This window comes from Amphiprion ocellaris, chromosome 8 (genome assembly GCF_022539595.1).
Source record: "Amphiprion ocellaris isolate individual 3 ecotype Okinawa chromosome 8, ASM2253959v1, whole genome shotgun sequence".
NCBI lineage: Eukaryota > Metazoa > Chordata > Actinopteri > Pomacentridae > Amphiprion > Amphiprion ocellaris.
In genome coordinates, this window is record NC_072773.1 from 18,803,271 (window position 1) to 18,815,910 (window position 12,640).

The 12,640-nt window shown below is 40.7% G+C and overlaps 1 protein-coding gene across 1 annotated transcript; it reads left to right on the forward strand.

Moving 5' to 3' along the window:
* The first annotated feature begins 7,685 nt into the window (after nt 1-7,685).
* Nucleotides 7,686-9,324, forward strand: LOC111566213 (N-acetyltransferase family 8 member 3). The gene is made up of 2 exons (XM_023266699.3): nt 7,686-7,803; nt 8,370-9,324. The coding sequence occupies exons 1-2, from the start codon at nt 7,785-7,787 to the stop codon at nt 9,119-9,121; spliced, it is 771 nt and encodes a 256-aa protein (XP_023122467.1). The 5' UTR covers nt 7,686-7,784; the 3' UTR covers nt 9,122-9,324.
* The last annotated feature ends 3,316 nt before the right edge of the window (nt 9,325-12,640 follow it).

Here is a 12,640-nt window from a genome sequence, read left to right on the forward strand (position 1 = left end):
ACAACTATACCATATTACAGAATACGGCCACAGTCGTAACAGATGCCCAATTGGGTTCTTTCCTTTGCAGGTTTTCTGGGTACATCCAACTAACCAACTAACATTTGTCAAGCAAGGTGTTCCTCGCAGAAACACTGACAACTGATTAATGCACAATATTGAAATTTATTTGATTCAGAATCATCTTTGTTGGCATCCCATCATTATTCTCAGCAGCACATTAGTATTGTAACCTGAGTCCCAGCCCGAGGATATCCTAAAATCTAAAAAAAGGCGAGTGCTGCAATAACCTTTCCTGAAGCACCACCCTCACGTCAATAAATAAATAAAGTGAAAAGACAGAAAAGCGCTTTCATGTCACCCAGAGGATAGATCCCTTTGGTTTAGGTAACAGTATGGCCTTTTCTCCATCGCAACCCTCAGGCCAAACTTTTTTTGGTTGTCTTTGCCTTGTGGATGGCTCAGAATAACAAAGGTGCATCTCTGTTGTACTTTCCGTCCAACCTTTGTGTAAAGAAAACACCCCAGCCTGGGCTTATTATGGTTACTATAAACTTTTACACTGTTCCAGTAGGAAATCTTCAGTGTTGCAGATAAAGCCATGAAACATTCTGTGAGCTTTAGAGAGAAGTTTGGCAATGTTCAGTACTGATCATCCCTCATTTGTGCATTGTTTACAACCGACCTCATGGTCCTTCTCCTATACATCATGTGTCTCGACAATATGTGTCTGGATGGCTTTCTGTTATTATTCAGCAGAATTTAAAATACTTTATCAGAATACTTTATATCAGACTTTCATTATGTTTTCTCATTTCTCATAATCTTAGAGCAGTCTTACAAGACAGCCAAATTTATATATATATACCAAGACATTCAGTTCAGACAACATATACAGACATAAACCACAACCAAGATCTTTCTAATATTGGTTTTAGGTAATTATTAATGCTGTAAAATCATGCTTTATGTCAGTTTTGATATTGGATGAGATTATTTCTTTACTTTAGAGTAATAGTTCAGAATTTTTGGAAATGGACAATTTTTTCCTGTCCGCGAAGTTAGCCTAGTGCTGGCTTCATATGTTGAGCACAAAATCTAAATAACAAAATGTACAACTGTCCACACACTGTCTGGACTGTATATTCTATACATGAGCAAATGCATTAATATAATAATGAAGGACGGCTGGAACCAAACACAAATCCCTGGGGAGTGTTGCAGCACAGTATATATGCACTTGTGGGACTCATGAGGCCACAAAATATGTCAGATTCAATTCGGAGTTTCCGCAGAGGCAGTGGGTTGGAATTAATGTTTTCTGGGGTGTGTTCAAATGCTGGCCAGTCACTGGATATGAAGGGAAATCTCAATAATGTAATGGTTTAATCCCTTAATGTCGTAGCTCTATGACAAGCATGCAGAACAGGCTCTTTCCTTTTCAACCTTTGTGCAAGCACATGTCCATGAATAAAAATGCAGTTCAGTGGGTTCTCATGGGGCCATTACAAATTGAGCATGTAGTTTGCCGACACTGGTTAGTTTCCAGGGCAACTTTAATGTTTCTTTTTCTTTTCATAGTGATTTTTTTTGTTTCACAACAATGTGCAATTAACTCTGAAGACTCTTAACTAATTTTATCAGGTGAGATTAATATTGCCTGTGATGCTGAAGTGTTACATACTGAGGCAATTTATGACACATTCATGATGTTCAAGTGTGACTTGATTAATGCTACAGCTTCTACTTATTAATTATAATGTAATGGTTTAACTTTTAGAAATAATGATACATGTTCAGGAAACTTTGTCCTAAGTTTTCTTTTTGAGGTAATTCTCTTTCAATGTGAGCAGTGTTCACTTCAGAACAATAATCCTTGTTAGACGTGGGTTGCTGACTTTAAGTTGCTTCATCAATCCACAGTGAAATGTGAAGTTGGGCTAAAATGTTAATGAGCTTGAATATTAGGTGGCAGTTGGACCTATTGCAAGGCCAAGGCTGTAGCTGCATTAAATTACTCAGACAGGTGTCATCATTTGCCGGCCATTTGCCAATCTCCAGTTTGCTTTGCTTTGCTTCAGGAGTTCAGTACAGAAGAGGAAACAGCAAAGCATAACATTATTTTTCCAAAAATGAAAACTTTCAAACATATCTAATTGGCCATTTCAGTTGGGGAGCCCAAATACTGCACACTAAGCTGTTTACACTTAAGTATATAAATAAATGTTCTTGAGGACAAGTGCAGCATATTTGACATGATCTGAAATGAACCACTAAAGCCGACAATTTCAGCTTTAAAAATTGCACAAACAGTGCCTGTCTCTCTCTGTCAGCATCTTTGGTTATGTTGTTGGCCCTGTCTGCTTTTCCATGTAAGAGCTGTTTAAAAGCAATGGGATAAGTAGTTAGACTCCAGGACTTTTGCCTTGCTCAGGTGATTTGCACATCTGGATGATAATATTAGCATGTTTAACCAGCAACTATTGAACGTCACTGTCACCCTGCCCTGGTCCTGAATCTCAAATCTTCCCACATAGCTGATTTAAAAGAAGCAGGTGCCTCTTCTAGCTGTGTGTCATTTACACTTCCTGTACAGCAGCCAACTCGGTCAGACCACCAGTCTTGACCTAAGCTGAGGATGGCTTGTTGTTAACTTGCCAGCGGCTTAGGCCAGTCTGATGCTTTCCATTTTTGAGTATGGGATGATCCACTATGATCCTCGTGACGTATATATTTCATCATCGTCCACACACACCCCTCCGTGGACGTCCAAAATTTGTGCTCACATGGTGACAATGCAACAAAAGCAGTAGTGCACATGCTTGGTAATGGTGTGCATGTGCAGAAAATATCGATACAACATACCAGTAACCACACACCATGATGTCCACAGCTGTCCATGTGCACATCTGCAATGGAGTATAATGAAGGCTTTACAGCTAAAGGTTTCCAGGTGGAGCTCATGCTTGTGAAATTTGGTGCCATGGTCCATTAATTATGTTTTTTACTGCACTTTCTCTGTTCAACTACATGCACCTTACCATAGTGTTTATACTGTGACAGTTCAGAACAAATACACTCACTTTTACACCCCTACTTTTAATGCTACTCTCTCTCAAGAAAAGAACAGATATATGGCAGCTTGATCTGACCTTCTATCTGAACGTGTCTGTTTATGTTTGGCATTGTTTGACTGGTCAACTTAGCTTGATAGGAGATTTTTTTCTCATTGTTATGGCCTAGTGTAGGTCAGCATCCCCGTGTATCTAGTTTTACAAATAAACAGTTTCTAGTTTTACTAGAGGACTCTCAGTCAGTAGAGGCTTTTCAAAAATGGTGTTCCTTGACCTGTCTTTCAATGGAAAAAGAAAAAGGGTCCAGTATGATGTTGGGTGTAGGAGTGAAGGCAAACCCACACAGTCAGTAGTTAGGTAAACATAGTGTACTAAATCGCCATTGTCCTTCACCTGATCTGTAGGTTTAGTGACCTGCACTCACTGCACTTTTTTCAATTCAATTCAATTCAATTCAATTCAATTCAATTCAATTTTGTTTATATATCGCCAATTACAGGTCAAATTGTCTCAAGATGCTTTACAGAACCCATATGCCTGAACCCCCAGAGCAGCCCAAAGGCGACAGTGGCAAGAAAAATACCCTTTTAACAGGGAAGAAACCTTGAGCAGAACCAGGCTCTTTATGTGGGGGGACCCATCTGCCTGCTGGCCGGCTGGTTGAGAAGGACAGAAGAGGTAGAGAGGTAGAGGGATAGAGGTAGAGAGGTGGAGGGATGGGAGAAGAGGAGGGTGGTGAACAAGGAACATATAACACACAGTTGGATACATGCATGATAAGCTAGATGATACGTACAAAGTACAAGCTAACATTGAAATTGATTCATAGTTTACTGTTATGGTGTACAGTTCTGGCATTAAATATAAATTAAATATACTACATATATAGCTGGTAGTAAAATTCAAACAGTATGTAGATGAGCATATCAAGTATAGTGTGGATGCTGCAGACTTTTCAGCATCACAATAATAACAAGCAAGGCACTCAGAGAGCACAGTACTCCACCAAGGCTGCTCAGTCGTATCATTTCCGACAGAAGAGTCCCGATAAGTCCACAACAGTCGATTTGTAGTAGAATCGCAATCATGTGATTGTCACCAGGCTGCTGACGTAGTGTTCACTTGTCATAGTTACAGTAACTTCGTGCCGCAATGATACAGAAATGTTTAACAAATCTGTGGATCCAGACTATAAGCCACATCACTGTCAGAACCTAATCACTTGGTCCTTGTGTCATTTCTGACCTGCTCTGAAAATTTCATCCAAATCCGTTATTCCGTTTTTTAGTAATGTTGCTAACAGACAGACGGAAAGACAAATGTACACCGATCTTGTCATAACTCCACTGCACTCCTTGGCAGAGTGAAAATGAGTTAGACTGATGTGACATCAAAATCATCCTAACAATTTAAAATCATAAACATGTGAGATGTTTATTACAGTGAGTGGTGTATTTAGTTGCATTAACTTTTACATCAGTCTGATGGCATTCAGTTCAGACTTTTGGTCTTGAGTTGAGAGTGTTGAAATATTTCTTGGCCCTTGGAAAATTGCAATCCTGATTTTAAAGTAATTCAGAAATGCGGCCAATTCATGAAAATGCCATCATTTACTATGAGCGTGTCTGAAAGAGTTTATGGTTTTCAATCAAACATCCCTCTATATGTAAATAGAAGAAAGAATATCTGCTCACCAAATGTAATTACAGTGTTGCGAGAGGCTTCACTTGCAGGCTTCAGCATTCAGAATTCACACGGTGGTTGTGAAAAGGTTTGAGAAACTTCCCGAGTAGCTTGACCTTCCAGCACTCACAGATTCATGAGGCAGTGCTATTGATTTAAACAGGTGTAAAGGCCTTTCTCCTGCTGAGGAAATTTAATCATGTCAGAGGGCCACTGGGTTATTGCACAAGACACTGTCACCAAAGCCATAGGACATTTTTATGTCATGGGGCTAGACGATATTAATTTTACTTTCACCTTATACTGTGGGAAAGAAATGGTGTGGAGATCCACAGCGGATTCCTGAGAGAACACCACCAAAACTGAAGCACCCAAAAAGAGGTTTTGAAAGAACTTCTTTTTTTTTTTTTGGGAAATATCTACAAGTGCTCGAATGAGCCCTGAATTCACATTCTGCTCAGTTTCCTGACTTAATATATTCAGGATCTGTGCTGATCCTCCCTGAGAAATCCAACGATAGAGGTCTTTACTCTGTTGACTAAGCTAAGTAAAAAAAAAAAACAAAAAAAAAAAACCCCACAAATGTACATTTAAAATCAAAACAATACTGTGATTAATTTCAATTAAATCTGAAGCATGTTCCGCAAATCGCCATTATCTCAGTCTAACTGTAAAGTGTCTTAGATAAACCTTAATATTTAGTAAAATTGGTAGCAGTGTGTGTGTGTGTGTGTGTGTGTGTGTGTGTGTGTGTGTGTGTGTGTGTGTGTGTGTGTGTGTGTGTGTGTGTGTGTGTGTGTGTGTGTATGTATACGTGTGTGTGTGTGTGTGTGTGTGTGCGTGTGTGTATGTATACGTGTGTGTGTGTGTGTGTATACGTGTGTAGGTGTGTGTGTATACGTGTGTGTGTATGTTTGACTCATGACTCTTTTTTTTAATGTCACTGTTCTTCTTTCCTTTAATCTGAAAGCCGTACACTATTATTTTGATGAGACTTGATTCTTTTCTCTTGTTCTTCTCTTCTTTTTTTCTTGAGTCATTTTCTTAAATCCTGGTTGTGTCCTTACCTTGGAGCTGATGTTTAAGCTCCTCCAACTCCTGCTGGCAGGACTTGTCTGTCGCAGCTGCAGCTATTTGTGTACATTGGATGTTTTGGTTCATCTGTTGCTGCTCAGCCGACAGACTTTTGATCAGTTCTTTCTGATCAGAGATACACTGTTGCAGAGACCTCATTTCTCACTTTTAGGTTGCCGCTCTTGTTGTTCTGAGTCTCATGCCTCCCTTTAAGCTCTTGGTCTGAATCTTCTAAATGATTGAACTCTCTACTCGCTTCTCTTAGGTTTTCTATCAGCTCGTCTCTCTGGCCCAGCTCTTACTTGAAGTGACTTCCAATTGATCTTCCAGGTCCATGATTTTTTGTTGATTCTCTTCACATGTTCTCTCTCTGCGGTAGAGATCTTTCCGGTTATTTGTTGACTTTTTGACCTTTACAAGGGTCACATATTTGATTTGTGGACTCTGATGGCTGATGACCAAGTGTTTTGCGATTGAATGAGTCTTGAGTTTCCTCAGAAAAGATGTCTATGACAGCTTTCAGCTTCTCTGTTTTTCATCTATCCAGTGTGGGGCAACCTGTGACCCCTGGGCCCCAAGCAAAAACATAAGCCCTGTAAGTTATGTTGTTGTTTACATTCAAACTTTGTAAACACACAGCTCCTGTAAATCTCAATAAATGAGAACTGGTGGCATTAATGCTGCTTACACTGCAGTGGAACAGTTCAGAAAGTACATCCATGTTGGTGTGAAATGAAACAAATTGAAAACATACATGTCTGGAAAATCTTCTGTAATATGAAACATATCGAAGAAGCTTGTTGTCACTGGATCATCCACAGAACTGGAATCAAGCAGCTGGTAGTGATCAATAATCAGTGATGAGCTCCTGTGTATTGGTGGAAAACTTGTTGTTAACCCCATCGTTGATGTAGATTAGTGGAATGAAGGAGTCAGCAGTTGTTGATCCGACATGGGAAACTGCTGAGGAGGTCCCTGAACTGTTTTATAGTTTTTTATGAACTTTTTCACCATTTTATCAGACAATCAGGACTCGTTTTTCAACTCTCTTACTTTGCTGAGATAAACTTTAATATGCTTGACATTAAACACTAACTTATCAGAAGTTTGTTAAGTTTTTTGACTCTGATTAGGCTTTGGAACGGCTGGACCAATTTGCTTTTCATTTTGAGCTTTGGAGATTGGTCGAACCAAATGAACAGTACTTGTGATTGATTGGATTAAGTGTAGAAAGACTTTACAGTGCTTCAGATAGCGTTAGCTACAGACTAACAGGCCCAGCAAACCTCTGAGTACTAGCATTAGCCTAGCACAGTTAGCAGCTGCACTGACACTGAAGTGGGAAATATTCTGATATTTTCATTGCAACAGAAACTGAGCAGCTGCGTGAGATTGTGGTGTTTATTACAGCTTTAGCAACATCTTCAGCCACACCTTCAAACAGCTCTGCTAATTTACAGTCTGATAATGTGCTCACCTGTTCCCGTAAACAGTTTTGCAGTTTTGATTGGCTGTTACTGGTGATGTTGAACCAATCAGATATACTGTTGCTGTGGGCAGGACATTGCTACAGAACCAAAGTAAAACATGTATCTGTTGATAATTGGTTAATAAAAATAATGATACCAATAATGAAAATGCCAAATATCAAATTGAATTATTGGGCAGGGGCAAGTTGAGAAAGAGCAAGAAAACTGTGTGTGTGTGTGTGTGTGTGTGTGTGTGTGTGTGTGTGTGTGTGTGTGTGTGTGTGTGTGTGTGTGTGTGTGTGTGTGTGTAGGTGTGTAGGTGTGTGTGCGTGTGTGTGCACTCGTACTCGTAGGTGAACATGCTCAGGCTGATTTCAATCCCTTTTGTGAATGGCTGATTATCACAATCTGTAGCTTAAGTCCAGCAAGAGCAGCAGCATTAAGCCCTTCAGTGTGAGTGAAAGACGAGGAGGAAAGAGTCGGCATGGCCCAGAAAAACAACAGTAAGTTGACATTTTGATTATCTTCATCTTTTATACCTTTTTTCTGAAAGTAGTTGTGCTGATTATGAGCAAGAGTGCTAATAAGACAGCACGGGTGCAAATGAATGGCACTACTAACGTGCCTAGATGACACATAACAGATTTCAATGAAACTAAAGACCTTTTTGTTTGTTGCCTCAGGATCTCACCTTGCTTTGATATTTATCATTAGCACATTTGAGACCTGATTGTATTGTATCCCAGAAACCCCAAAATGACTTTCACTCTTGAAACCGTAAAGGGAAACAACGGCACAATAATTTTAATTGTGATGTTCACCTCTGGTTGTCTTATGCAAATGCCAGGTTTTATATTAATGCAGAACAGAGTTCAATTAAAAATGAAAAGGGTGCAATTCAGTAAGAGATACATTTATTATTACTTTCTCTCTCTCAACAAGTTACGTGAGCATATTGAGCCCATTGTGAAATCCAGCAGGAATTTCTGATTGCAACAACAAGCAGATTAGTCTTACTGAGCTCTCACTCACCACCTCCCTCTCTTTTTCCTTTCTCTCTAACATGCAGTTCAGTTCTCCATCAGGGAATACAGGCCCACAGATCAACATGTGGTCATGTCACTGTTTCGTGATGGGATCCTCGAACACGTATACCCAGCCTTTTTCAAGGCCATGGGCAATCCTGACCATGTTGGCATTGCTCTGAGCGTTTGCATGGCTGGCTACGTGCTGGGAGGAAGCTCCTACTTCCAGGCTTTACTCTTTGGCAGTGCATGGGCTGGTCTCATTTATTACTGCTGCCTTGATATCTATGAGGGCTACATGATGAGGAGGCTAAGCACAGACATGGCAAATGTTCAAGCCAGCTACCTGGAAAACCCAGATAACGGATTCTGGGTGGCAGAGGCAGACATCAATGGCCAGTCGAAGGTGGTGGGAATGGTGGCAGTGATGGGGAAAAGGGGAGAGGAAGAAGGCGAGAGGTTCGAGGACTGGAACGGAGGAGTGACAGGGGGAGGCTCGGAGTTGGCTCAAGATGCCGGAGAAGGAGGCTACGGTGAGATGTCTCACTTGATCGTGGTGTTTCCATGGCGCCGCAAAAATCTGGGATCCCAGCTGACACGCAAGGCCTTGGATTTCTGCAAAGAGAGAGGCTTTGCCCGGCTCGTTCTGGACGTCAGCGCGCCACAGACGGCGGCTATTTCCTTGTACCAAAAATTCGGCTTTGTTCAGACCGCATCCCACTGTGACACGCACGCTAACCGCTGGTTCGCCAAACTCGCCAAAATAAATGTGATGCGAATGGAGAAGCTAATTTAAACCCAAAATAAACTTTAGACCTCAGCACCTGATACAACAATATACAGCACATCGAGAATATTTCAGTTAATTTATGCCTTTTGCCTCATTTATTGCAAAAACCTCTCAGTTGTGTCATACCTGGTCACTTGTGTCTCCAGCTCGCTATCATGGTAGTTTGAGAAAAATACATTAAATTTCATGTTTTTTTCCACAAAGCGGCATTAACGCTCTCAGTTTCCTTGTATTTCTTCTTGCCTTGATGTATTATGTATACACCTGCACCCCTGACAGTCCATTGCCCACAAACATGGAGAACAATGAGATAATTAGTCAACTTCTCTGCTTAGCCAAATCAACTTATTATTTGTATGCAGACAAAAAATAAATATCATGAGATATCTTATGAATAACTGGATATTAAACATAGTCACATTCAATTATCTATTTTTCTCCCGTCCACTCAGGAATATAAAAATATATGTGAGAAAGGAGAAATCTAGTCATTTGGAAGCAGGAGAACTTTCTTTTAAGCCTCTTTCCAGGGAGAAGTTGAATCCCTCTGCCTCAGAGGAATTAATGCCAGCTGACTTCTAAGACCTCACAACTCTTTGCTTAAAATACCAATGAAAAATGCAATAGTATCAGGACATTGGGAGGTTTAAAATTCTTTAGAGCTAAAAGAGCCCTGTGTGTGTGTGTGTCTGTGCGTATGTGTGTGGCATAAAAAGAGGATAAAGATTTCAGTATACCGCAGTGCATTCAGGTCATCATATACAAAGCAAATACTATAATTATTGACACCAAACAATGGAGAGAAACCTTAAGTGTTTCCTTACTGGTGGTCTTATGATATGTGTGAGCAGGGCCTGGATAAATGGGGTGAAATGGCCACGGGAATTACTCTTTTACAAAACAGAAACTGTGGTAGTTGCCCAGCATTTCTGAAACAATGTATGTCAACTTTATAGCCTGATGCCAGGAGTCTGTTTTCTCACAAAGCCTATTGTGAGCCACAAGCACTGTGCAGCATCAGCTAAACAATGTAGATTTACAGATTTCTTAACCTACATTGCGTCAGAAATCCCTCAAAAGTGATTACATTTTCCAAAATATTATCAGCACCACACAGTGCCTGCTTATCTTGAAAGAGTGTGTGTGTTAAAGGACGGAGAGCCTATAAGGGGAAACATCAAGCAACCAATGTGTGAAATGACAGGTGTGGACTAAATGAGTTTCAAGAGGGAGAACTGGATGGATAGAGCAGCTTGGCACCGAGATACACACACACACCATTCAGAGGCCTTCAGGCATCAATCATTCCTGCTGAGGCTGTCAGGAAAAAAAATTGTGCCGGTGTCCAGCAGGCAGGTGCTGAACCAGCCAAAGGCAGATGAGCTTTAATGCAGGCCAACCTGTTGTCATCCTCTCACAATTACCAGTACAACAGGCCTCAAGGTAATGACAGCTTGATTGTAATTCCTCTCGTGCACATGCTGCACAGATGAGTCAGTTGCAGTTATGGAGGTATGTTAGATGAAAACACTTTACAAATACTCTGTACTGAGTAAATACTGAGTAAAGCCAGAATTACTGTTGCCACAACGCCTCTAAACATATGGAGGTTTGCGGAATTTTTGACTCACACGAATTTGATCTGCATCAATCACCGGAAAATAACCCTTAACATTAAAACAGAAGACAAAAATGGAAAAAGTTAACTACAAATATCTATTCAACCAATATCTACACACTGCTTTATCCTCATTTGGGTCGTGGAGTGGCTGGAGTCTATCCAGCTGACTTGTTGTGAAGGCAGGGATCACCCTGGACAGGTTGCCAGTCTATCACAGGGCTACACATAGAGACAAACAAGCACACTCATTGTCATTTTTGCCTTTTTGGGACCAATTTTACAAAGACACGCATAAAACAACTAACTAGTTTGTGACTATATTTAGCTTAAAAAAAAACTTTGTCTAAACAGTCAACCGTGTCAAACTATTTATCTGCTTTATGCAGGAACTTCTCCTTTTGGTTCTTGAAGACATTTCACCTCTGATCCAAGACATTTCCTCAGTACTAACTGTCTGATGGGAATTCCCAATATCTCTCTATCTATCTATCTATCCATCTATCTATCTATCCATCTATCCATCTATCCATCTATCCATCTATCCATCTATCCATCTATCTATCTATCTATCTATCTATCTATCCATCTATCCATCTATCCATCTATCCATCCATCTATCCATCTATCCATCTATCCATCTATCCATCTATCCATCCATCTATCCATCTATCCATCTATCTATCTATCTACCTATCTATCAGGGCTGTCAAAATTAGCGTGTTAACATGGATTAATCCTGCACCATGATTAATCAGATTAAAATTTTTAACGCAATTAATGCATCTGCGGCGCAGAATGAGTCGAAATCCCTGAAACAAGGCATTTCGGTATTTTAAATTTGACGGGTCGCTTCTATATTACCGGTGCAGCTTTTCCAGTGTTTACAGTATTAGTTTATCACCTCAGGAAACACACAGACCAATTAGGCACGAGTTCAGACATCCCACGTGATGCTACTCAGCCAATGAATTGGTCTCTGCATTCTAGCTGCTAAACATCACAGCTGAGTTCAGGAAACAGGTGAGGGACAGACAAGAGGAGGACAGACAAAAAGATATACAATAAAAGCACTCAGAGAGTGCAGTGCTCCGCCAAGACTGTTCATTCCTCAATTTGTGTATTCAGAAATCATGGCAACATAGAATCTGGTCATTTAATATAGTGTTAACCGTTCCTGCTCAGCTGCCCGACTGTGGTCAGAAAGCACAGGGGAGGTCGGTTCTCCAGGGCCCAAGTTACCTTAGTTCACTTCGGGGTTAACCCCCTTCACTTCACCAGCGGTTGTGGAAGGCAAAGCACAGGAGCCCGGCCTTGTCTGAGAATGCTGCAGCCTTTAGTTGTAAATTGACTGTGGTTATACTGTACAGTTGCACTAACCCAGAAGCTACACTTCTTAACTCTTCTTCTCCTAACCAGCTCTCGTCTTCATTCGCTCTCGCTGCATTCAGGGCCGCTCGGATATCTCGCTGTCTCTCTCTCTCTCTCTCTCTCTCTCTCTCTCATATGTACACACACACACACACACAGACACACTGCTTTCTCTCTCTCACAACAGAGCCAAGCACTCTTATAACAACAGATCGACCCACAAACTAACTAAATAAATAAATAATTACCTTGTGTGAGCACAGCCATGTATTGTGCATGCGTACGTTATGTAGTACAGATGACGAATTGCGTGACGGAAATATGTAACATTTCGAGGGAACTGATGCAGATAAATGACACAGGGTTCACTTGTTGTCATGGTTACGGCGACGCTGTGCCGGCTGCTATATCTCGCAATGGAAAATCCTTAACAAATTCGTGAATCCAGACTAAGCCGTATTACTACCAAAATCTAATGAGGTGGTCCATGTGTCATTTCTGACCTTCCCTGAAAATTACGTCCAAATCCGTTAGTC